Genomic DNA, 23,519 nt, shown 5'->3' on the forward strand with positions numbered 1-23,519 from the left:
CTCATGTAGTGGTGCTAATATTTTTTGGGGGTGACCACATCCAAGACCAGTAAGTGGCACCAAACAGTTAATAGGGTTCCAATTACAGGAATCTTCAAAGTTGGAAACTTTCCATGATAATTAATGTGAATTGATTGGAATAAACCAGGGGTTAAAATAATTAAGGTTGGCTATCATGGAATTTATGTTCCACTGTACTGCCTTTTCATGTGGACAAGGAGAGCTATTTATTTTGTGTCCATATGTCTGCTTCTAACAAAACGTCCATGACTATGATCTTTAATTCCCAGTTAATTCCCATTACTTCCCATGGAAACTTTCCGATTTGGAATATTTCCAAAATCCTCCATTTTAAATTCTTGTGGAAATTTACTGGAAACTTTATGGAAATTTCCTTCAAATGTTCCACCCCTCTGCAGCCCCAGCTTTAAACCACACTTGTGCAAATACTTGTACACAAATACAGTCTGTCAAATTCTTAACCTCCGCCTTTTTTTTGTTTTTGGGTGGGAAGGGGGCATTTTTGTTTTCCCTCCTTAAAACGTGTGTATAAAGACAGTGATGTAATATATTCTGTGTGACTCTAATGTGTAGAAAAGATTTGTCAATAAAGTTTTACATACATAAAAAGAGAATCAAGGACCTATATCACCACAGATAGAAATGTAATGCATTCCAAATAAAAAAATGAAGAAAGTTAAATCAACTATTATGGATCCTCTATCATCGTTAATGTTGGACTCATGTAAAAGTTTAGCTTCTATTATCTTGTGAGATTTCAGTTATGCATAATGCTGTGCAGTATTCAGAAATGAAAGGTGATTTATTTATTTATTGTCTACTTTCACCATTATTCTAAATATCACCAGTAGGAGATCGAAATGTAATGCGTTCCAAATAAAAAAATGAAGAATATTAAATCAACTATTATGGATCCTCAATCATCGTTAATGTTGATTAACTTGTAAAAGTTTAGCTTCTATTATCTTGCGAGATTTCAGTTATGCATAATGCTGTGCAGTATTCAGAAATGAAAGGTGATTTATTTATTTATTGTCTACTTTCACCACTATTGTAAATATCACCAGTAGGAGATCGCTGTTACAACATCTGAATAGACTTTAATTGTGCATCACATTCCAGATTTTAGACGTTAATTAATAATAACAATTATCAATTTTATTCATATCTTATTCTGTTTTGACTATATCAAATAAAATATAAGGTTACTATCATCTAGCTGGACTACAGTGATATATAATTTTTCAAACACGAATGTAGTCAAATCAAGTTTTGGGGACACGAAAAGGCGTTCGGTCGTCTCGCGAGATGTGGGTGATTCAATAGACAAAACCACAATCCCGCGAGAACACCCCCAATCCGCTTTATGTGTACTGTATACAGTGCAGTTCGCTGAATTCACTAAAGCGAAAACTTTACTTTTTTAAAGTTTACTAACTGAATTTTCGAGTTGACTGAACCAGAACTATTGCTTTATATTGAAGCACTGGAGATCATTTTGGTCGTGGTGAATGGGACATTCTATTATTATTTATTGGCAAACAATAGTTTTATTGTATTATATCAGTACTTATTACTTAAACCAACCAAATATATGGTTGACATACATAAATATAGTAGCGCAAGACCACGCATATAAAATAGTGCACTTGTATTATGAGAGACGAACGCGTATTATTTTGAAAGTGCATGGCGGAAGTAAAATGTAACACGAAATACAAGCTCCAAAATCATCCAAGTTAGTAATACTTACGTCTTCTATAACTTGGGATTTATCGGGAATGGACGTTCCACCCAGGACATGACGGACGTGCCCCTTGTCGACATGTTGCGCGAGGAAACGGGCAGGCCCGCACATCCTGAGACTTTCCTTTCCAGCCAACGCGGAAAGAACGGGCTCGCGCCGGTCACAGTTGGCGTGGACTTCCCGGTGTGTGTGGTTCTTCCTGCCGGTGGTAGCGGAGAGAGGACCGGACTCCAGACACCCAAACAGTTCTGCCTGCTATTGGGCAGACCGCTTATAAGCTATACGATTCAGGGTTTTGAGAGGTATGGACACACTTGCAGTGGGTAAACATTGTTTACATGTCGGCGTTTTAAACAAGTGTAAATCAAGTCAGTGTTTTACTACACTATAACAGCAACCATTTGGAGACATGATGTTTTTCTTCATTCTTTAAACGTGTTTTAGTGTATTAGTTACTGCTTTAGCAAAGCTTTCCCCAAAATTCCAAGAATCAAGAATTACATACACATTTCCATGGACTATTTTCTCCGCTAACTCGCCGTGCTGAAATCTGTTCGTTTTCAAGTGTTATCTGTTTTACGGGCAGCCCTGGTTCCGCCCCCACTTAAAGCTGAACCAATAGCGAGGCCGGATGTGGTGAGCTCGACAATCAATTTGTTTGATGTAGCAAATGCAATGTTCCAAAGTTTATGGCGGACGACTGCTACCATTTAGTTTCTAAATGACAGATGTAATATCATCTCATTAAATTCCCTAGATTTTAGAAAATTATTATCAGAAGCAAATTATAATCAGCTAATGCTGCTAATCATTAGGTAAGCGTAGGGTCAAGATAATGTACACCTTGCTTCCAAACACATCTGAAAGGGGAACTCGAGTCCAAATTTTCTTCCCAATATGTTTACTGCTACTGGTTAAAACATGGTATTCCGAATAATATAGTGCTCATGGAATAAGAATTACGACAATTAATCCAGCCACTTATGGTTATCTCAGAAGGCTGACAATTTATACAGCCTGAAAACCAGAAAACAGGTGAGCCGTGACGTTCTCAATGCAAGCCCAAGGGCACTCGGGCGGCAATTTCAGTCGACAGCAGAGGACTGTAGGATGCCAAAATAAATGCCCCCTGAGATGGATATAAGCAGGTGAATTAATCGTCTTAATTCATATTCAACAGAATACCAAATTTAGACAAGTGGGGCTGCATTTTTGCCAAGAACCTTTTGGACCGATGATCCGTTTTTAATATTTTTAGCACCACGCAACACTACCTCCCACCTGTCATTGTATATGAGGTTGTGAGTGCCCACAGTAACATATGTCTAAACCTTTAAAACGCACCAGTGACTGAGCAGTGGTGTGTCCTCGTAGAGTATCATGGATCCACAGCATTGTGGTTGTCGTGGCCAAAGAAAACATGGACCTGATGACAGACATCGTTGGACGCTTCCAGCACACCAAAGTCCGGCTGGTGGCGGGCGGCTCCACGCGTCACAGGTCAATTTGTAATGGAGTCATGGCCCTGGCTGAGGAAGATGAGGAACAGGATCGGGACAACAAGGTGGTCATCATCCATGATGCTGTGCGTCCTTTTGTGGAGGAGGATTTCCTGTATCATATAACTGTGGCCGCTCGGGAACATGGAGTGAGTATGATAGTACTTTGTAGTTTTGTATCACGAGTGATGCCAGTATTGCATGACCATCATATGGCCACTCTCTAAGACTGAACAATTTACAAACCCTTCATAAGAGTACTTACTAATATCGTTTGTAGAGACTCAACCTGATGCAAGTCAGTTTTTTCTTTGCAACGCTCTTGCAGATGTGTGACGCTTAATCGCATCGAGTGCGGCGTAGAATTGCCAACATTTTTTTTTGATAGCATAGAACTAAGTTAATAGCCATGCATTCTAAATCATGTATGAAAACACAACAAAGTTGTGTAAAATTGATTTGCTACAAAAATAACTAAACACAGATGGTAATGTTCAACCACTGCAAACAAAAATGAGCACACCCCTTCGTGAAAATGTACAATTTGGTGTACTCACCTTTCAGAGATCGCATATGGAAGCAATAAATAGTCATTATTCCTTTATGACGACAACAAATTGAAGTTAACCTGGTTTGTATTACTGCTGTCCACTTAACTGTTCGACTCCCCAAGGCGTCAGGGGCCATCCGACCACTCGTCTCCACGGTGATAGCCACTACGTCGGAGGACTTCCTGGATCACTCACTGGAGCGAGCTAAGTACAGAGCCAGCGAGATGCCCCAGGCCTTCAAGTTGAACATTATCCATAAAGCTTATCAAAGGGTGCGTAGACTAGGAACGCTCTAGGTGGCTGATTGGCCCAGAGTATGCCTCAATCAATTGGTTCATCTTTAATTGTATTCATGTTGTGCTCGTGACGATGAGCGGTTCGGCGAATGGATTGCTGGATACTATTTCAAACAGCAAGGACTCACAAAGTTGTGATTAAAATAGTGAATATTTTATTTATGTATTCATATGTAAATCCACCAGTCAATAATTAAATAAGACATTTAACATTTACGTAACATTGAACACCACGGAAATCAAAACGAACAAAGTAAGGCATCTACATTTTTTTTCAATGTGTTTTCCAGAAACGTCTATATTTTTTTTCATTTAGTTATTTGTGTTTCATTGATTTATTGTAAGGCGGCCCGGTAGTCCAGTGGTTAGCACGTCGGCTTCACAGTGCAGAGGTACCGGGTTCGATTCCAGCTCCGGCCTCCCTGTGTGGGTTTTCTCCGGGTGCTCCGGTTTCCTCCCACATTCCAAAAACATGCATGGCAGGCCTATTGGATGCTTTAAATTGTCCATAGGTGTGTGTGTGAGTGCGGATGGTTGTTCGTTTCTGTGTGCCCTGCGATTGGCTGGCAACCGATTCAGGGTGTCCCCCGCCTACTGCCCGAAGACAGCTGGGATAGGCTCCAGCTCCGCCGCGACCCTCGTGAGGATCAAGCGGCTCGGAAGATGAATGAATGAATGATTTATTGTAAAGAGTAAAAATCAAATCATCGGATACGCTTTTCCTCACGAGGGTCATGGGTGTGCTGGAGCCTATCCCAGCTGTCTTAGGGGCAGTAGGCAGAGTACACCCTGAACTGGTCGCCAGCCAATCGCAGAGCACACACAGACGAACAACCATCCATGCTCACACTCACACCGAGGGACAATTTTGAGTGTTCAATCAGCCTGCCATGCATGTCTTTTGGAATGTGGGAGGAAACCGCAGTACCCAGAGAAAACCCACGCAGGCACGGGGAGAACCTGCACATTCTATGGCCGGGATAGGACCCCACACCACTGCACTATGAGGCAGATGTGCTAACCAGTCAGCCACCATGCTGCCCTCATGCCGTGCCACCTTTTAAATAATACCACCGCCCCCCAAAAAAAAACAGAATGCCGTGGCTAAGCGATTAAGATCACATGCTACGGTAAAGACCCCAGTTCAAGACCATCCTCTGACACACGGCTGCGGTGTCCTTGAGCAACAAACATTACAGGACTCTTATAAATCTTGGTGGGCCACATTAAAGAATGGAATGGCCTGCATCTGGCCATCGGGCCATATTTTGCCCATGACTTGACAGACTTGTAATGTTGTCTCCTTGACCGAAGTAAAACGTTCACTTTTTGAAACATGGGAAAATATCCCGGCTGGCCAAGAGAAGTGAAGGATGCGGTGCCGCAGATGAAGATGTTTTCATTGTGTTCCTCTGCTGACAGCAATGGGGGATGAAAGGCGCCAGATTAGCGAGACGCTTTGGTGAAATATCAGCAGACACAAAGTATTAGAGAGTTTTTGCAAGACAACGGGATGATGCATGAGCAGATATCATTTCGCTGCTTATGAACTACTCCTTTGATCTGCTTTATTCATCGTTTCTTTTAATGTGACACTGTTTTTGCTTTTGAGCTGTGTGTAATTTAATGTGCGTTAAGCATTTGGCCAGGCTTCTCTTTTGTCTGGGTCACTTTTCTAATACAGTGAACCCCCGGTAATCGCAATGGATGAGTCTCAGATTCCAGATGATTTTTTTTCTTTAAACAAATAACCCATCTTACAAGTATTCTAATTCTAAAAAAGTATTTTAATTTTAATGATTCAGGTGATTTTTTTGGAGGGGGGTGACTTATAGTGAAATGAAGCAACTTGGCACGGAGTGAACAATTCCTCAAAAAAGAGGCTGTTCATTGCCAATCCCTGTTGAAGTTTACCATCAAACTAAACACCAAACAAAGAAATTACACATTGAGTATTTAGAACGACGGAAAATCTTTCGGTTTAATGCTAACAGACAACGCAAAACACACGTACTGCCATTGATGGCGAGAGACGTCAGCGCTCCATTTTTACTGGGCTAGCAGTAAATAAGTTACCGGTAACTGCTACTGACAGCTAAAAACAATTTTAAAGTCCCAAAAATATTTTAAAGGGGATTTTTTTTAAAACAATACGACCTCTGTCCCCATTTTCATCCATGTCATGGGGCGGCCATTTTGCCACTTGTTGTCGACTGAAAATGATATCACAGTTGCTCAGGTAATGACCAATCACAGCTCTGCTTGCAAACATCACTTCATCAAACTCAGAAAACAAGTGAGCCGTGAGTGGTTGTTATCAGAGCACTTTTGTAACCTCCATTTTCTAAGAAATTCCTGTTGTGGTGGTTGTCGTGTCATCACTTTCCTTCCCTCAGTGCACTGAAGCCGACTTTGCCTTTGGTACCGAGTGTCTCCATCTGGTGCTGCAGTACTGCGCCACCAACGCCAAGCTCATCGAGGGCCCGCCCACATTGTGGAAGGTGACTTGCTCACATTGATTCCCGTATTACCGAACTAATGATGGGTGAAAAGCAGGGGTGTCTGAGTCCGATCCTCGAGAGCCCCTATCCAACACGCCTCATTCAAATGATCAGAATCGTCATCAGGCTTCTGATGATCTGATCATTTGAAAGAAGTTTGTTGGAGTAGGGAGACATTTAAAACAAGTTGAATCGGGACTCTCCAGGACCGAACTTGGGCACCCCTAAGTAAGAGGGTTCAATTTGATGTATTTCAGGTCACCTACAAACGGGATTTGGCTGCTGCAGAGTCGGTTGTCAAAGGTGAGCGACGTACTCTCAACATCTAGTTTTGTTGTGTGTTCATACAAGGTTCCAAGGCCTCCTTGGAAATTGATTCATTCGTTGTCAAAATTTTTTTTTGAAGTGGTAGAACGATAAATGGCATTTCAAGTTATTACAATGGCGGACATTGATTGAATAGGAGTGTAAATTGAGTTACATGCTTGGACACGGAACAAGTTCACTTGTAAGTCAAGGTACCACTGACAACATCGAATCCTATCACTTGTGTTCGCTTCTGAAAGTCACTTGATTGTTGCTTTACAGGCATCTCCGTACTTTTACATGTAAAATACAGTGAGCAAATGAAAACCGACAAAAGCCTCCAAAAGGCAATTGTTAACAGTTTTTTTTTAAATGCCGACAGGAGATCTGTTTGCTTTTTTTGGGCCAGATGAACGAGCAGAACCGTGGGTCGCACAGGGTTCTAAATAATCTTGAATACAAGAGGGAGCACCTGTGGCAACAATCACCCGTTTGATGGTGACGCCAACGTGCTTTCGATTCCCACAGTGAATGAGTGCATCGCAAAGTTCTCACGTCTGTCAGAGTGATGGAGCGTCGAGCCATTGTGTGCTTGCCTCAGATTGCGTCTTCTGTTTCTACACGCGAAACCCGCCTATACACTGTTCACTATTCACAAATTTACCAGCAGTTGTACCTTGACTTAACTAATTCACTCCCAAAGACGTTTTTAAACGTCTTTTCAGACTTGGTCTAGAATTAGCTGATACTGAATGAGTTAAGCGCTTAACCCATTCTAGGACCAAGCTCATGACTATTTACACACATCAGAGCAAACCCCCCCCCCCTCCCACTAAAATCAATTAAACTAAGGGTTGACATTTTTTAAAAAACTAATCATTGTAATTTTTTCCCCACAATATTGCGATGTAATATGCGACGAAGGAGTCAGCTGTTCTTTGCACACGTTTTCATATTGTGTGTGCGTTGGACTGACAGTCTCGGTCAATCAACGGCTGAAAGTGTTTCGTAACCGTCCTGTTGCATGCTTTCCCTTCAGACAAACTATCTCGGTCGGCCTGCGTGATCACAGGCGCATGTTCGCGTGCTAGGATGCTGGCCGACTCCCTCCACGAGGCCTTTTGTAGCCTAGAAATGGTACGTAAATCGGAGCCATTAACATGTCCGTGTCGCACGCACCCGTTTATTTTCCTCCGCAATGGGAGCATCAATGAGCCTGTGTAAATATGAGCGTCATCGGGGTGGTCCGCTGGTGAAACAACTGGCCTGTCTGTGGTCAAACAAGTAATGAAGTGTGACTGGATGCATGCAGGAGAGCAGATGGCCGTCACATTTGCTGAACCGCGGCACTTTTGTTTGATTAATTGTGGTGTGGGCGGCCTTCATTCCTTTGTTGCCTGCTAGCTCATGTTACGACCTCGCAGACAGAAGTGGGGAGTGTGGGCGGGGGCAGTCGGATGACTTGACTCGAGTTCGACTAAAGTTGCCAACTTTATTACTTGAAATTTGCTGGGTGAAAATTTTCTGAAAAAGGCCGACGTCGGGTCGCAACGATTATTCAAATAACGCTTCTGATCCAATTACAAAAGGAGTCGAAGGAAGGTTTTTCGACACAAACTAAGCAATAAGGGCAAACAACAGAATTTTCAGTAGTGTTTGTCTACTGACTGGCGACTGTCACTCCAAAAGCCAGCCGCTAACTTGAATTTACAACGGCCACCTCTACACTCCCATTGTTGTTCGTCTCCTTTCGAATCTAAAATGTGGCCCGCGACAAAAATGACTTTTACACCCTTACCTTAAAATGTTACATTTCATGAATACCGATACGAATAACCTGCGCGGAATGTCATTGTCTTCCAGGACCTGGACATCATCCCAGATGTGATTGGTGACAACGGCAGGTATCTGCACAAGGCCTGGAACTTTATCCAATTTTTTGTACGTGTACATTTTTTTTTACAGGAAGGGAAACCTCAGTTCCTTCAAACTAATTTACTATCTGGCCGCATAACAGAGAAAAACCACATCTGCTCTCAAAGATGTTATCTTGATTTGGATTTTCTTGGCGTTACAGATGAATGTCTCCGACTTGGCTCAACTGGAGACCACATTTGCAGCAATACAGGCGGCCAGTCAAACACTTCTACATCCGGTGGTTGTCATTGTGGTGAGCAATAATCGTACACGGGACAACTAACTGTTATCTTTATATGCCTGGGATGAAATCTAGTCAGGAAGGCTGAAAAGAAGACTCGGGGCCCAGGGGTTGGGGACCGCTGCTATAAGGGCCAACAATCTCCCATATTCTTCATAGGGAATGAAGAAACAGTATGGCAGGGTGATGACGGAATCCATTCCTTTTGAGGGAAATGCCATTAACTCATTCACTCCCAAAGACGTTTTTAAACGTCTTTTCTGACTTGGTCCAGAATTGGCTGGTGAGTTAAAAACCAAGCAAAATTACCCAGCCTGACCCATTTGCGCCAGCATGAAATCAGTTGGGGTAGTTGCGACTTTGAGGAAAGTTCAAACGGCCCGCCGAATTTCACGCTTTTAAGCGAAGCAACCCAAAGTGTTTGTCTTAGGTTCTGTGTGGCAGCAGTCAGGCTGTTACTTATCACAGCTTTGGTCACATGGTAACAATCAGAGGAAAGTTGTTGGTGGCGCAGCCGCCTCTGGGGCGGAAAAAAAGCAAGCTGCTGGTTGAGATTCTTGTTTTGTCTAAGAAAATTGGATTGAAATGAAAGCGGCGCACCCGCCCCTCAAGTCATGTTGGGTACCAGTGGTGCAATGGAAGTAAGTCACATATGTGCAAGTCAGAAGTGATTCTTAAGTCCATTCAAGCAAGTCTCAAGGGACTGTAGTACAGATCTAACAAGTGAAGAAGTCAAGTCCCCACTACATTTCCAGCAAGGCGAGTCAAGTCGTTTTTGGTGTTAAGAAAATCCAACTGCATTCGTATTCATTCACGACTTTGCACTCAATATCTTAAACTCGAGTCAAGTTATGTGATTTGAGTCCCCCACTTCTATTGTGTAGTATTTGGACAACGTAGTGACGCTATTTGTTTTCCACAGGTCAGTTTAAGCAATGCGGACCGACGGGCAGCTGAGCCGGCAGCCTTTGCCGAATTGGCCTCGACAGCCAAGCTCCGCAATATTCTCTTGTACGGTGTCCATGTGCAGCAGTCAAAGGTAAAGCCCTTTGTCTTTTCATGTCTGGCTTTTCCCAGCCAATGCATTATTCCCGAGCGATGGCTCTTTTTAAGAGCAGCCAAACTAAACACGCCACTCTTTTGTACATGATTTGTTGTCGTGTCTTTTCTCGAATGAATGCCTGTTGCTGGTTTTTATCAACCAGTATAAAGGCCTCCTAGGAATTGATTCATTCATTGTCATTATTCTTATGTGCCCCCCCCCACACACAAAAAAAAATCTCATACCTTGGAATTAAAACATAATTCACCTCCCAAAGACGGCATGAAATTTGGTAGGCCTGTCTATTATGAGTAGATCCACAAAAAATTCCCATGAAGGGTAGGAAGAAAAACCTCTCTCATATTTTGGTTTGAAAGCAGCCATTTCATGTTCAACATGTCAATTTCCAAGGGTGCTTTAAAATTGAGTAACTACAATAACTCCTCTCTGGATGCTTCCGACTTCCTTTCTAACTCTGTGTAACTATTATCAAATTCACCACTCTTGTGCTCACGAGTGGGATGTAAACATTTCACCTCTTTCTTGAACCGAATGCTCAACAAGTCGGCTCACTTTGACCTTTGAGTCATTGGAAAGCATGCGGTCGACGTCCAGGTTCAAATCTCATCGCTTGGTAATTATAGTGGAGTTATCTGTCGGAGCGAATGAGAAATCGCAAGCTTCACATGAAGTCAAATTAGGACTTTTTTTTTTGACACCGGATATATGTTCAAGAGTGACTTTGACAGTGGGATAAATGAGGCTTCTCGGGCTGATCTGTCTTCATAAATCAAATCTGCTCCGTGTCGAGGATTGATCTGTTCTCAAAAAAAAAAAAAAGAAAGAAAAAAAAAAGAGGAAGGACAAGATACAGAAGTTGTTTTCTCCGTGAATACATCTGCGTTTGATTTGACGATCGCCTGTTGGACGTTGCGGTTCTCAATTACGGAGATGAACGCTCAAGTGAAATCCATGGCGATACTCTACACGTCGCAAAATACAGATTGGGATAAATCTCTGTCCTTTCTGATCTTAAAATAGATCATTCTTTCCAGAAGTACTGGCTGTGCCCTACATGGGCACAAAATCTCACAAATTTTCCAGAAAGCAAAGAAGAAAGTCGCTCGAGCAGACTGTGACCAGGTCTACAGCACAGAACCGTGTGTCTAAATGTGACAACAAGCTCCTGCACCCGAGAGGAAAACGGTTCAGAGACAGTGGATTGAGGCCTCCAGAAAAGTTCGGTCTCCCATAATTTTCATACGTACAACGGCTTCTGTCAACAATGTGAGAAACAATCGACCATATCGCTCATCTACTTAGGAAGAAAAACTGGGTGAATAGTAAAAGGGAGTGGGTGGATGCATCTCAACATGGAGTGGAATAAATCTGCCCTTTATCATCTAAACTAGATCATTCTTTCCAAATGAGGTTTCAAATGACCTCGAAGGTCCTCAGTGAAGTCACTAAAGTCCCCATTTTATGCATCAGCCAGGCTGCTTTGGCCAGCGTTGTGGTGGTTAGCTGGTCAATTTGCAGCACACTTGCGCCTCTGTCCAAAAATTAAGAAATAATTTGGCCTTGGAAAAGGTTTTCGTTTCTCTCTGGCCGCGAATTAATAATAGAGTGACGTCTGCGTTAATTTCCTGTTGAGTCAAGTTTACTCTGAAAAAGACATTTTGAAGGAGAACACAGAACTGGTCTAACTATTCGCACTGCCAAGTTGACCAGAATTAGTCAGATTGCATTCGATGTCTTTTAAAGCATTAAACACGTCATCGGAACTCAATTTGGAGGCATTTGGGGGGAAAAAGTCATGTTGTGATCACACCTGGTGACGGTTTCGGAGAAAGTCAAGCCGGCAGAAAAAAAATAAACTGCAATCTGGTTTCTACTTGGCCAAGAAAAGAGTTCACAACTGTCAGCGGTTTGTTTTTATGGATTCAATAAAAACAATACATAATGTTCAGTAGGTTATGATCATCATTATTGTTACAATCATTATTATAATACAAGTTGCGATACGCACCTGTCGCCAACCTTTTTGTGTCTACATATATTTTGTAATATTAATGGTATATTTCTTCTGGATGGTTGTATTTTATTATATTTGATCATTCATTTATTTAACATTTTTTTTGGATTTTTTGGATAGGTAAGAAAAGAACTATGACCGTATTTTCAGCACTATAGTATTTTCTTAATAGCAGACAATGGACTTTTAATCCAATGCGCCTTATGTATGAATCAATATTCTGATTTCTTGGACGTAGTATTTTAAATGTTCTGGAAAGCTCTTTGCTACAGCTGCAGCGGTTGTGAAAGCTCGATATTTAAAAAAAAAAGCTGTATTGTATTGTATTCTCTTTAGCGTAGCTCCATCTAGTGGTTGCATAATGTAACCGCAGCCATTATTGTAGCTTCGATGTGGTGCAGCCTATATATGAAAACAGTTTTAAAAGAGGCTATACATTGAAGGTCCGGCTTATTCTCAGAAGCACCTTATAATGCAGAAAATACGGTAATCAATATTGGCTGATATGAAATGCTTCCATTGTGATATCATTTTCAGCGGTCTCGCCCAGCCCGGTTTGAACCTGTAATATTTATATCTCCATTTATTTTAAACAAAGACTAAAACTCAAGGTGTTGTCAGTTTTGTTTTACACTGTTGTGAATTCAATCCCATTCGGAGTTTGTTTTTTACGTTTTCATGTTCAATATTACCGGGAAACACTTTTCAAAGAAGAATTTCCCCCCTATTCCCAACGGTGGGTAAAATTACACATAGGAACGATTTTCAGATATGCCGCCGGTTCTGCACAGATATCTGCTTATGAAGAAACAGTATGTTGATCAATATTTATACTCCTATGAAACCTAACCGTTAATTTCCCCTTGATTCCCAGGTGATTCCTATAAAGTCTGATGTTTCCAAATTGGGTTATTTCAAAAATTCCCGATACCGATTTCTCATGACAATAAGATCTCTTCTCTCTTGCAAAATTTCAAGTTCGGGGAAACATCTGATCAAAGCATTTCTCTGTGGGTGTTGTTCCACCCTCTGAGGACACAGCCAATCGTCAGGTGTGCGCTATGGTGTGAAAACTAAAAGCTGCATACTCTGACAAAAAAAAGTGACACCGTGTTATGAAAGCGTCTGCGGTATGCGGCATATTGGCGTGGATAGGAAGTGTCACAGGATCCTTCCCCTGAGCTCAATCCCTCTCCCTTGTCACCCTCTCAAAAGACACTTGTCAGTCCGATGTCAGGCCTGATGCATGGCTGTTGTAATTAGCGCAGTGAGAGCCCTGATATTTACCCAAACCCGTATTTCCTCCCCGGCCCGGGAATCCTAAACCTGTGAAGAGATTAGCCGGCACGGGGAAAGAAAAGAGCAGCAGAGAATGGAGACGAGCTCAGGTGAAAAACATTCCGCGGGGTCTATTCTCCCGGACCTGTTCACATCAAGGTCTGAAAGGCAGACAGGTGAAACCCGATCCCACCCAAAGAATCTCTTACCGCAACACCCTGCGAGTTGTACCGAGGTCTGGGTCAAGGGAGATTAGGGACAACGGGAATCTCTGCGGTTTCAACACGCTCCCCACTTTTTCTCAGGCTAAATCCCTGCAGTTATCACCCATGTTCAATGAAGCTCTGGTGTTAAATGGCGAGGAAGTGCGTAGCCTGAAAGTTTATCTCTTGTAGGAAGCCGCAAACACATTCTTTGAAACCCCACCCTCACCCCCATGCCCCTGCGTCAAGTCAGTTACGGGTGCTCTTTCTGTATTTATCATAAACACAAGACCCAATGTCTTATCGGACGCAGGCATGCTAAAACGTACGCTAGCTTAAACAATACGGTAGCATTTATGCACGCTAGCATGTTTTTTAAAAAAAAAAACAGTGGGAGGAAAACGGAGTTTGGTTGTACTTCATTGAAGTATTTAACAATGTACTCATGTTTTTTTTTTTTAATCAATCCTCATTCTCAAAACCATCAAATGTCCTCATCTTCTGAATCCGAAATGAACAGCTGGGCATGTTGATAATCAAACACGCCAGGTTACCACGCATCAATGTCAAGTCTCTTTGCCGTGCGGCTCCTCTGAAATTACTGTAATTTTTGGGGTAAATGTTGAAAAGGGCTCCGATAGCGTGTTTGAATATTTTTTTGTCCTGCGGCAGAAGCTACGGAGTTGTAGTTTGTGTGTAGCGTTTGGGGGTTGAACTAGCACTATGCGGCACATGTGCATGGTTATCAAGCCGGATCTTCTGTGAAAGAGAGCCAGCTCCAGATGTGTGAAACCCGAGCGTCTCAAGTTGGCTCTGAGAATTGCTTTTACCAGACTGTGTTTGCTCAGCTTGGATTTGTCAAATTAAAAAGATGGAACTCAATTCAGGCATTGAATCAGACAAGTGGTTAAATTGGGTTCCGAAAATAAAAGTGGAATACAATGTCATGACATTTGTGGGCATAGGCACTAATTTCGAGATGTTTCTGACCACCCAGCTTTTTCTTCTTGCTTGCTTCTCCTCAGTTGTCATGTCAGGGGAAAGGGATTACGCGCAGATATTTTTTTTTCTTTTCTCAGACAATAGAAAATGCAACCAGATGCCCCAAATGCCAACTCGTCGAAAAGATTTGATTGGATCTGCAGCAACATCAACACAAAAATGCTAACACAACTTCACGCTCCAGTTGGAATCCCGATAAACACTTGCCACCCAACGTGAATTTCAGGCATTTCCCACCATGGAAAATTAGACAACTTCGAATTAGTAGAATACCTCGTCGTGCAACTTTCAGGGTTACGAGATAGGGACAAGCACGTTGATTTCATTGTTAGCTAGCACAGTTGTTGTGCACCTGTTCCTGACACCCTGCCAGCTTTGCCCTACCGCATACCCTCGACAGTTCCGTGTGTTCAGGTTGTCGTGAGCTGATAAAAGGACAGGAACGAAGGCCAGGCCAAAAGACGGAATGTGCCATTTGTGTGTGGAATTGTGCCACTTCATCCATCACACTCCTGGCCTGCATACTTTTCTCTGACTCCCACTAAACATCCAGAGTTCTGCTCTTTGTTGAGTGGTATGTCTGGCTAGTTCTTCACTTCCTCCTGTAAAGTATCCATTAAGTTCATACCTCCACACCGTCTAGTTTTGGCTTCTCTCAAAAGAAGCTGAACATGAAGAGGTGTTGAACGAAATGCTGTGTTGAAAGAGCTTTCGCGAAAGGCTTGGATGTTCACGGTTGTTCTTACCGGGAGGTCCAAAAAGTGACAGATTTGCTTTCTTTATGGCCGGAAAGAGTATTCATTTTCCTAGATTGCAATGCCTTTCAGATGAAGCGAAGCGGAGTGGGGAGCCACGCGGGCGTGTCAATGCGCAGTGTAAAAACACGGTGGGGTCGAATTGGAATAGTCTTCCTGTCAGCGTCAAGGGGGTTATCAAAGTCCTCTCGATGTCATGACGCAGTTCAGATGACTGGGATTACTGTCGGTTTATTATTATGCACACTGGATCTATTATTTAAACTTTAAAACGCACTTTATTCCTTGTAAAGTATTCCTCCTGCGCATCGCACGGTTCACCAAATAAGGGGCGGAGCATGTCACATCTAGTTGAAGTTTACTGTAAAAATAAGGGTTAAAAACAAACACCACCAAAGTGTTCAATCAAGTCATATTTTGTCAAATCAGAGGCGGCTTCCTTAGTGCTAACATATTGTGCTTAACACCATTGGCGTGGAAAGGGAAATTAGCAGAAATGTTACAGTACAAGACTGATTGGAGGAAATCGTTCTTGCCGTATTTTTCACACGATAAGGCACTTTGGAGTATAAGGCACACCTTCAATGAATGGTCAATTTTAACCGTTTTCATAGATAACCGCACCGCAGTGTAAGACGCATAGAATAGAAGCTACAACAGTGGCTGCGGTTGCGTTATGCAATCACTAGATGGAGCTACGTTAAAGGGAATACAGTACATTATAGCTTTATTTATATCGAGCTTTCACAACCTCTTCAGCTGTAACAAAACACTTTACATTTAAAATACTGCGTCCAGGAAATTAAAATATTGCTCCACATATAAGGCGCATCAGATTATAAGGCGCCGTCGGCTTTTGAGAAAATTTAATGCTATTAGGCGCGCCCTTATAGTGCTGAAAATACGGTAAGTTTTTTTTCTTAATATGGGGTAAATTAAGTCACTTAAAATGCGTATGTAAATCATGCAGTTGTAATTTTGCAAAGAGTTGCAATCTTTTTCCAAGCGCTTTTGTCCTCATTGTCATTTGTCCACAACCTCAGAACAGTGAGGCACGTAGCTCATTTATTCGCCTTTTTTCCCCGCCGCCGCAAAAAATACAATTACAATAAGTCACTTGAATGAGTGTAAAATCCAGTCTTGGTAATAAAAGCAGACTTAACTTCTTCCATTGACAACCAACCGTGAACAAGCTTTAATAAACCATCATCCTGCCAGCCAATTCTTGTACAGAGGCAACATTTTATTTGCCAGTGGAAATTTTCAAGTCTCGTAAATGATGCGTTAAACACCAATCAAATGCCTCCATCCATCACAGATTCTGTTGGTCACCGGGCAGTTCCAATTTATTCCAAATGGCACCCTCCGAGACCGGCCACCCCTCAGGATACCAAGTTGGGGTGGGGGTGCAGGGGGGGGGGGGCTTTTAGAGAGACTTGCGTACACATGGCTTTGACTATTTCGACGAAGAGCTTGAAGACGCCGATAGGGATCAGATACAGGATATATAGAACTGTCAGATCCAGTGGAAAGTGGTTTTCCAGACGTAAATCAACCTTGGCATTAATGTGACTGCAACTGAAGGTTTTGAATTCCTTATCTTTGTAAATCATCTCATGAGAGGATTGGCTGAGTTGTGTGCCTAACACGCATGAACTCTAAACCCCACGTTTCTATATAAACTGTCTGCGGTTGCTTGCACACGAGCTGTCAGGACAGGCATAGTCATTACGATACATATTCAGTGCCCGCCTACTTATGACGAGAGACTGGACGTGGCGCGCACCATTACAATGCGGTGTTTAGGATTTAAAAAGTGACTTGAACAATAAGGGGAAATATGGAAAAGTACACATAGCATTTCAACTTGTGCTATGTTTGCTAACTGCAAAGCTAGGACCTAATTAGCATTAAACAAATTATCGACCTCAAGCTCTTTGTACGTCCCCTTTAAGATTCCAGACTGTGGGGAAATACACCGACTGTCAAACCTCTTCTTGTTATTAATAGGCCAAAGATTAATTTAACCCTTTCAGGGACGGCGGTAACTACAGTGGACGGCTTATCGTGTTATCGAGTTACAGGGTGCATGAAAGGGTTAAGGAGGTCATAAAGGCTTTCTGAAATATAATTCTCGGGCCCCTGGGTCTCCCTCTTTTCACGGTTTGGGCATCCCACCAGTTGTCTTGGTGAGCTGTTATTTAATTAGAACTCTTGGCTCATCTTGAAGTAGAAAAAGCAAAGTGGGAGCCCTCCGAGAACTTGGGCGGGGGTAACTATCCCACTTCCTAATTATCCAAAGAGAACTTTTGGACTTCAAAACGTTTATTGCGTTGGTGGCATTTGAGGATAGGGGCGAGTGCTTACTGTGCGGTTGCCCAGTCCCCCCCCCCCCCCCCCATCCCCCTTCGTCTTGCTCCCTCTAAAACCTGTCCAGAGTCCTCCATGATTGAGGTCTCGGTTAAATAGTTGCAGTGACGGCATCAATAACAATAACAAGGCCCTTTTGTTTGTGTTTACGTACACGCCGCACATGGGAACGATTGGGAATCATCTCGTTTTGAGCTCGTGCCCAATCTTCCATCTACAGAATATTAAATCAATGCTGTCACCTCATTTGGCAAAGAAACAGGCTCTGCTCAGTAGAAGACTTTTTTTTTCCACCCATCAAATCTGTTTAGCACAGTGGCAATGGTTTGCACATCTGCTTCCATGTTCTAAGGTTCTGTGTGGACTGGACCGTTGCAAAAAAATATTTTTTAAACGGCAGATGGTGACTCACACCTGTACATTGAACCATTTGATCGGTGGATGCGACGTGAAATGGAGAGCCCGCATAGTCTTTTAAGGCTGTACATTCCATATATAGTACTTTATCACTTTTACTAAGGCAACAAAAACTGTGGAACATTCACGGAAGAAGCGGTTTTCTTAAAAGCGTGAGGATGGGTTTGCGTGTGTTGCTGCTCTGTGTATGTCAAAGTACGCCGCGGTTAACATTTTATGTTAAATGTTCTGTAAAGGGCTTTGTTACAGATGCAGTTAGGGCAGTAAAGTCAAATACATCACTCAACATAACTTTTTTAAATTAGATAAGTATAGTACACATAGGCGGCCCGGTAGTCCAGTGGTTAGCACGGCGGCTTCACAGTGCAGAGGTACCGGGTTCGATTCCAGCTCCGGCCTCCCTGTGTGGAGTTTGCATGTTCTCCCCGGGCCTGCGTGGGTTTTCTCCGGGTGCTCCGGTTTCCTCCCACATTCCAAAAATATGCATGGCAGGCTGATTGAACACTCTAAATTGTCCCTAGGTGTGAGTGTGAGCGTGGATGGTTGTTCGTCTCTGTGTGCCCTGCGATTGGCTGGCAACCGATTCAGGGTGTCCACCGCCTACTGCCCGGAGACGGCTGGGATGGGCTCCAGCACCCCCCGCGACCCTAGTGAGGATCAAGCGGTACGGAAGATGAATGAATGAATGAATAGTACACATATGGGTAAAAGCACTTGGTGATATGTAGACTTTCCTTTTTCTGTATTGAAAAATTATTCAGAAATGAACAAGGGGTAGGACTAGATAAGTTTTTTACTTCTTTGAACATAATTTGTGATGATGACTATTTTCTTTTCCTTTTTATATCTTGCTTGCTTTCACTTTTGGCAACTTGTTGCAGTATATTTTATATGTTCAATAAATAAACAAACAAACAAAACAATATCTATTCCAAATTATGCCGAGCACATTTCTGTTCGCCTGCCTCGCAATGCTAAAAAAGTCTCATGTCAAGAAAAAGGACATAAAAAGTGCCCAGAAAAGATTGGATTAGTCCATAATGGACATGGCAGAGGACGGGCGGAAAATGTCCCGGTGCTCAGCCTTTATCCTAAACATGCATCAACTAACATCTGCAATTACACTTCTTCAGATTCGTGCCAATCAATAATGACACTTCTGGCTCGGGAGTCCGTGTCCTGAGGCTTTGCAGTGGTGGAAAGTGCATCAGGCGCTCGTCTTGTAAAAAACGAAACCCCAAATCTCATAAAAGCTCAGTCAACCTTTGAAATAGAAAAAATAAAACTAAAATAATTAAAGCGAATAGCAACAAGCTAAAGATGAGTGGCTGGCCTTTAAACAGGTGAGGCATCGGTTAAGACTCGGAGAGGCGTTTTGCCTTGAGCGCTTACTTTGCGGTTTCATCATAGGGATTTACCAAAAACTGTTTGGCCTGCAATGAAGACGCGCTAATCCCACCGAGGATCACGTTCCCCCTCCCCAATTCCAGCTGCCCCCTCCCGCCATCCACTTCCAGTTCCTTTGATGCCTCAACTCTTTGTTGTTGTTTAGTAATTCGACTCCCGGAGATCACATTTTTCGAGACCGACTGGTTAGTATTTGTGTGCCACCGAGCAAACGGCGACTTGATTCAATAACGCTCGACTTTGAAGCTTGATTCAAAGACTGCACGCGTATCGGGAGGGGTTGGAATTGAACGTGCACCAGAGACTTTCTGGGATTCTCCTCGGTGATCTTGACTTCCCCTTTTTTGTTTTGTTTTTTTGTCTTCTGTCGAATGCTAATGACTCTTAAACTTGGGAGATTCCCAACCAGCGGGCATGAGATATTTGTACCTGGCTGAACAAAGAAACAGATTTTTATTTTTTATTTTTAAATGTTGCTTGCTTCCCATTTTTAACATCTGGTCTCCGTGAAGAAGGATTTTCTTCAGGGACAATGACCAAAACAAAAGTACAGCATAGACTAGATTAAAGTTATGAGTCATCTGTTCCATTCGTCCCTTTGTGAATTGACCCAGCTACCCAGCAGTCATCCTTTTAATTTCGGTTGATCCACGTCTTCATCCGTTTCTAGTCCTGAATTCATTCATCAGTTCTTCCATCGGTCACTCACTCAACCATTCTGTTCCGTTTATCGATGCATTCATCCACTCATCAGTCCATCTCCTCCACCCTGGACTCATCCATACGGCACCAATACACGCATTCCTTTATCTATCAATCTGCCCATCATTCATCCATCCATCAGTGCGTTAAGCCCATCAGCAATCAGTTACTCATTCATCTCTTTGCGGCATTTGCCTCCTTTTAAGAAAAAAAATAATAATAATAATCAAGTAACATAACCTCTGTCCCTGGTTGTGATTACAGTCTGATTTGTATCATTATCCACGGTCAGGCCCGATGATACGCTTCGCTAACACAACTCGTCACGTGCGGCGTTCGTAAAGCCCCGTCTGTCCAAGTCTTCAAAACATACAAGCTGCTTGGTCAAACTTTGACGCTGAGTAATATTTGTGTTTTCATCCAACGTCCTTTCAAAACAACAACTCAAATGCTTCCTAACGCGGCGTCATATGTCGGGTTCAAATTGCGTAGCAATATTGTCCCAAAAAATGTTTGGGCGACCTTTGAAAACAACCAAAATTACCGTTAAATTATTCATTCATCTTCCGAGCCGCTTGATCCTCACTAGGGTCGCGGGGGGTGCTGGAGCCTATCCCAGCTGTCTTCGGGCAGTAGGCGGGGGACACCCTGAATCGGTTGCCAGCCAATCGCAGGGCACACAGAAACAAACAACCATTCGCACTCACACTCACACCTAGGGACAATTTGGAGTGTTCAATCAGCCTGCCACGCATGTTTTTGGAATGTGGGAGGAAACCGGAGCACCCGGAGAAAACCCACGCAGGCCCGGGGAGAACATGCAAACTCCACACAGAGAGGCCGGAGCTGGAATCAAACCTGGTACCTCTGCACTGTGAAGCCGACGTGCTAACCACTGGGCTACCGGGCCGCCCACCGTTAAATTAAAATTGCACATTTTCAAGTCTGGAGATGGTTTTTTTGGGGGGGTTCTACTCATGATAGACATGCCTACCAAATTTCATGTTGCTCAGTCAAGCAAGTGTTTGAGGGCTGAATTTTCCAGAAGGTACTACAGTATTTGGACATGGACCCGCTTAAATGAACCTAAACTGGCTGCTTCAAAGCAAAACGTCAAACTTCCTGTCCCCTTGCAAACATGGCTTCCGGAGGCTTTTTTTTTAAATTGTAGTTTACTCATGAAAGGTATGTATATATACAAATACATCGTTAGATACATTTTTCAAACATTCTGGAAGGCAGAACCATACTAAGGACATTTGAGTATGCTAGACTTCCTCAATCTTCATTAAAATGGCTTATCATGGGTCTATTACCAAATTCCATTTTGCCACATTAAACTGGTTTTAGGAAATTGAATATTAGTGGTGAGTCAATGCCAACTTCACAGCCAATGACCAAAACAGAACCTTTTCACATTTTATCATTGCCAAGCTGTCTTGGACATGTAGTTCAAATTCTGTAGCAATCAAATTTAGTTTGAAGGACCTCTGAAAATGCCCTAATTGAAATTTTAAAAATAAAATAAAATCGAGGGGGAGGTGAAATTTAAGAAAACTGAGTAGGAAGGAAACAAAAAAGCTCATAGCAAAAGCAAACCTAAAAAAGACCTCGGTGGCCTGTTGTGTTTAAATGTGACATTTTGAAAACACCAAAGCGTCTTCATTTAGTTGCGCTATTCTTGGAAAATTGTTCTCACGTGTCGGGGGAATAAAAGAGCGCACAAGGCACGCACAAACTCATGCTGATTACTCTCATTAATCAACATCAATGAACCAACCGCCGCCGCATTTATCATACCGACCGCTCGTCCCAATCATCCACTCGTTACATAGAATTGCGTCGCAGGAATAGAAATTGTCTTAATCTCTGTATCACCAATCATGAACACTAGATTTGTTGTCGTTTCTTTTCCCAGGATGCCGAGCGATGGGCGAGGTCTGTGGCAAAAGTGGCCGAGCTGACATCAGCTTTGATTCGGGAGCGGAGCGAGGCTTTGGTGGGACAACTTCTTCAAGCATGACACGCTTCAAGAAAAAAAATCAATCACATTCAAATAGACAGGGAAGCACAAGCTGCCAGTCATGTGCTTAGCCCGCCTCCACATCTTGATCGGAGTCTTTTTTTTTTTCTCTCACTGTGACTAATAAATTGACTTGGACATGTGGAATTGCTGGAATGTCCCTTTAATGCCCTCCAGGCCGATGCTTTTCTTTCATATTTAGGGTGCTTGTTCAAAAAGAAAAAAAAAGTTTAAGTGATTCTTCTTCACATGAAAATGCATTGGGAGCTGGGGTATTTTGACTCCCCCACCACTCCAACCGAAAATATCTCATTTGAGTGAAGATTATTCATTCTACCATACAAACCTGGACACTTTCATTTAATACTTACAAGATCTCTATTTTTTTTAAATCTTTAATTTCGCAGTTAAAAAAAAGATTTAAAAACTTTAATTGCTTCATATTTGTATATTTATATATACACACTTTGTATTTTTATATTTATTTCTTTACTCTAATTGCCCCATGAGGATAAATAAAGTTTTCTGAATCTGAATGTAGATATATAAATCCCCCCAAATAAATCAATATATAAGCCATTGACAGTTATATTTTTATGTATTGTTTAAATGTGAAAATGTCTAAATAGAAGTAAAATGTTTCATAAACACTGAACAAAATATTTTTTTAAACATTTCAAATAAGTGCAGTGTATTTTATTTTTTCCAGATACATTTTAGTGATTGGTAATATTTAAAATAGACTCAAATAAAAGTCAATATTTTGAATTGATCTTTGCCCATTTCAACTATGAGGTTAAAAAATTGAATAAAAGTAGAATGTTTTAAATACATTCTAAAATATTTTTAATGGGAAACCGCTATCAATAAAAATAAAACATTTGAAAGTATTTTACATCTTTCAGTACCGTACTAAAAAATGCAAGGCAAACAGTTTATGCGTTTTTACACATTTATAAAGAATATCGTTAAAACAAATGAACATTTCTTAAACAGTGTCGCTCATTAAAACTTGATTAAAGTGATTTGATTTTCCCCTTCTCGACAGAGCTGCACTTACTTCATCACTATAAAATGCTGCCCCCTGCGGGGCATAAGTAGTCATTGCATCCACAGTTGATTGAGCTGGGAAGTAATCGTTTCATGAGGAAACAACACACACAAAAAAGTTGTTTTTTTAATTCCTTCAAGTCTCATTAAATATAA

At 42.1% G+C, this 23,519-nt stretch overlaps 2 protein-coding genes and 3 long non-coding RNA genes across 5 annotated transcripts in view; 2 read left to right on the top strand and 3 right to left on the bottom strand.

Moving 5' to 3' along the window:
- Positions 1–1,848, bottom strand: part of meox2a (mesenchyme homeobox 2a) — a 32,588-nt gene extending 30,740 nt beyond the window's left edge. The window contains 1 exon segment of the mRNA XM_052065884.1: positions 1,775–1,848. Within this exon segment, the coding sequence (XP_051921844.1) occupies positions 1,775–1,848 (74 nt within the window).
- On the top strand, positions 1,823–22,699 carry crppa (CDP-L-ribitol pyrophosphorylase A). Its single transcript, XM_052065889.1, has 10 exons — positions 1,823–2,070; positions 3,143–3,416; positions 3,941–4,090; positions 6,511–6,615; positions 6,873–6,918; positions 7,961–8,058; positions 8,785–8,862; positions 8,999–9,091; positions 10,002–10,118; positions 22,209–22,699. The coding sequence occupies exons 1-10, from the start codon at positions 1,823–1,825 to the stop codon at positions 22,311–22,313; spliced, it is 1,314 nt and encodes a 437-aa protein (XP_051921849.1). The 3' UTR covers positions 22,314–22,699.
- On the top strand, positions 4,098–5,210 carry LOC127600960 (uncharacterized). The gene is made up of 2 exons (XR_007962450.1): positions 4,098–4,429; positions 4,778–5,210. It is a non-coding gene; the product is annotated as an uncharacterized LOC127600960 (long non-coding RNA).
- LOC127600966 (uncharacterized) lies at positions 8,999–10,002 on the bottom strand. The gene is made up of 2 exons (XR_007962455.1): positions 9,376–10,002; positions 8,999–9,311 (listed from the first exon to the last, which is right to left on the bottom strand). It is a non-coding gene; the product is annotated as an uncharacterized LOC127600966 (long non-coding RNA).
- LOC127600961 (uncharacterized) lies at positions 18,515–21,784 on the bottom strand. The gene is made up of 2 exons (XR_007962451.1): positions 21,226–21,784; positions 18,515–20,853 (listed from the first exon to the last, which is right to left on the bottom strand). It is a non-coding gene; the product is annotated as an uncharacterized LOC127600961 (long non-coding RNA).
- Positions 22,700–23,519: the final 820 nt, after the last annotated feature.

The sequence above is a fragment of the Hippocampus zosterae genome, chromosome 5, assembly GCF_025434085.1.
Source record: "Hippocampus zosterae strain Florida chromosome 5, ASM2543408v3, whole genome shotgun sequence".
Taxonomy (NCBI): Eukaryota; Metazoa; Chordata; class Actinopteri; order Syngnathiformes; family Syngnathidae; genus Hippocampus; species Hippocampus zosterae.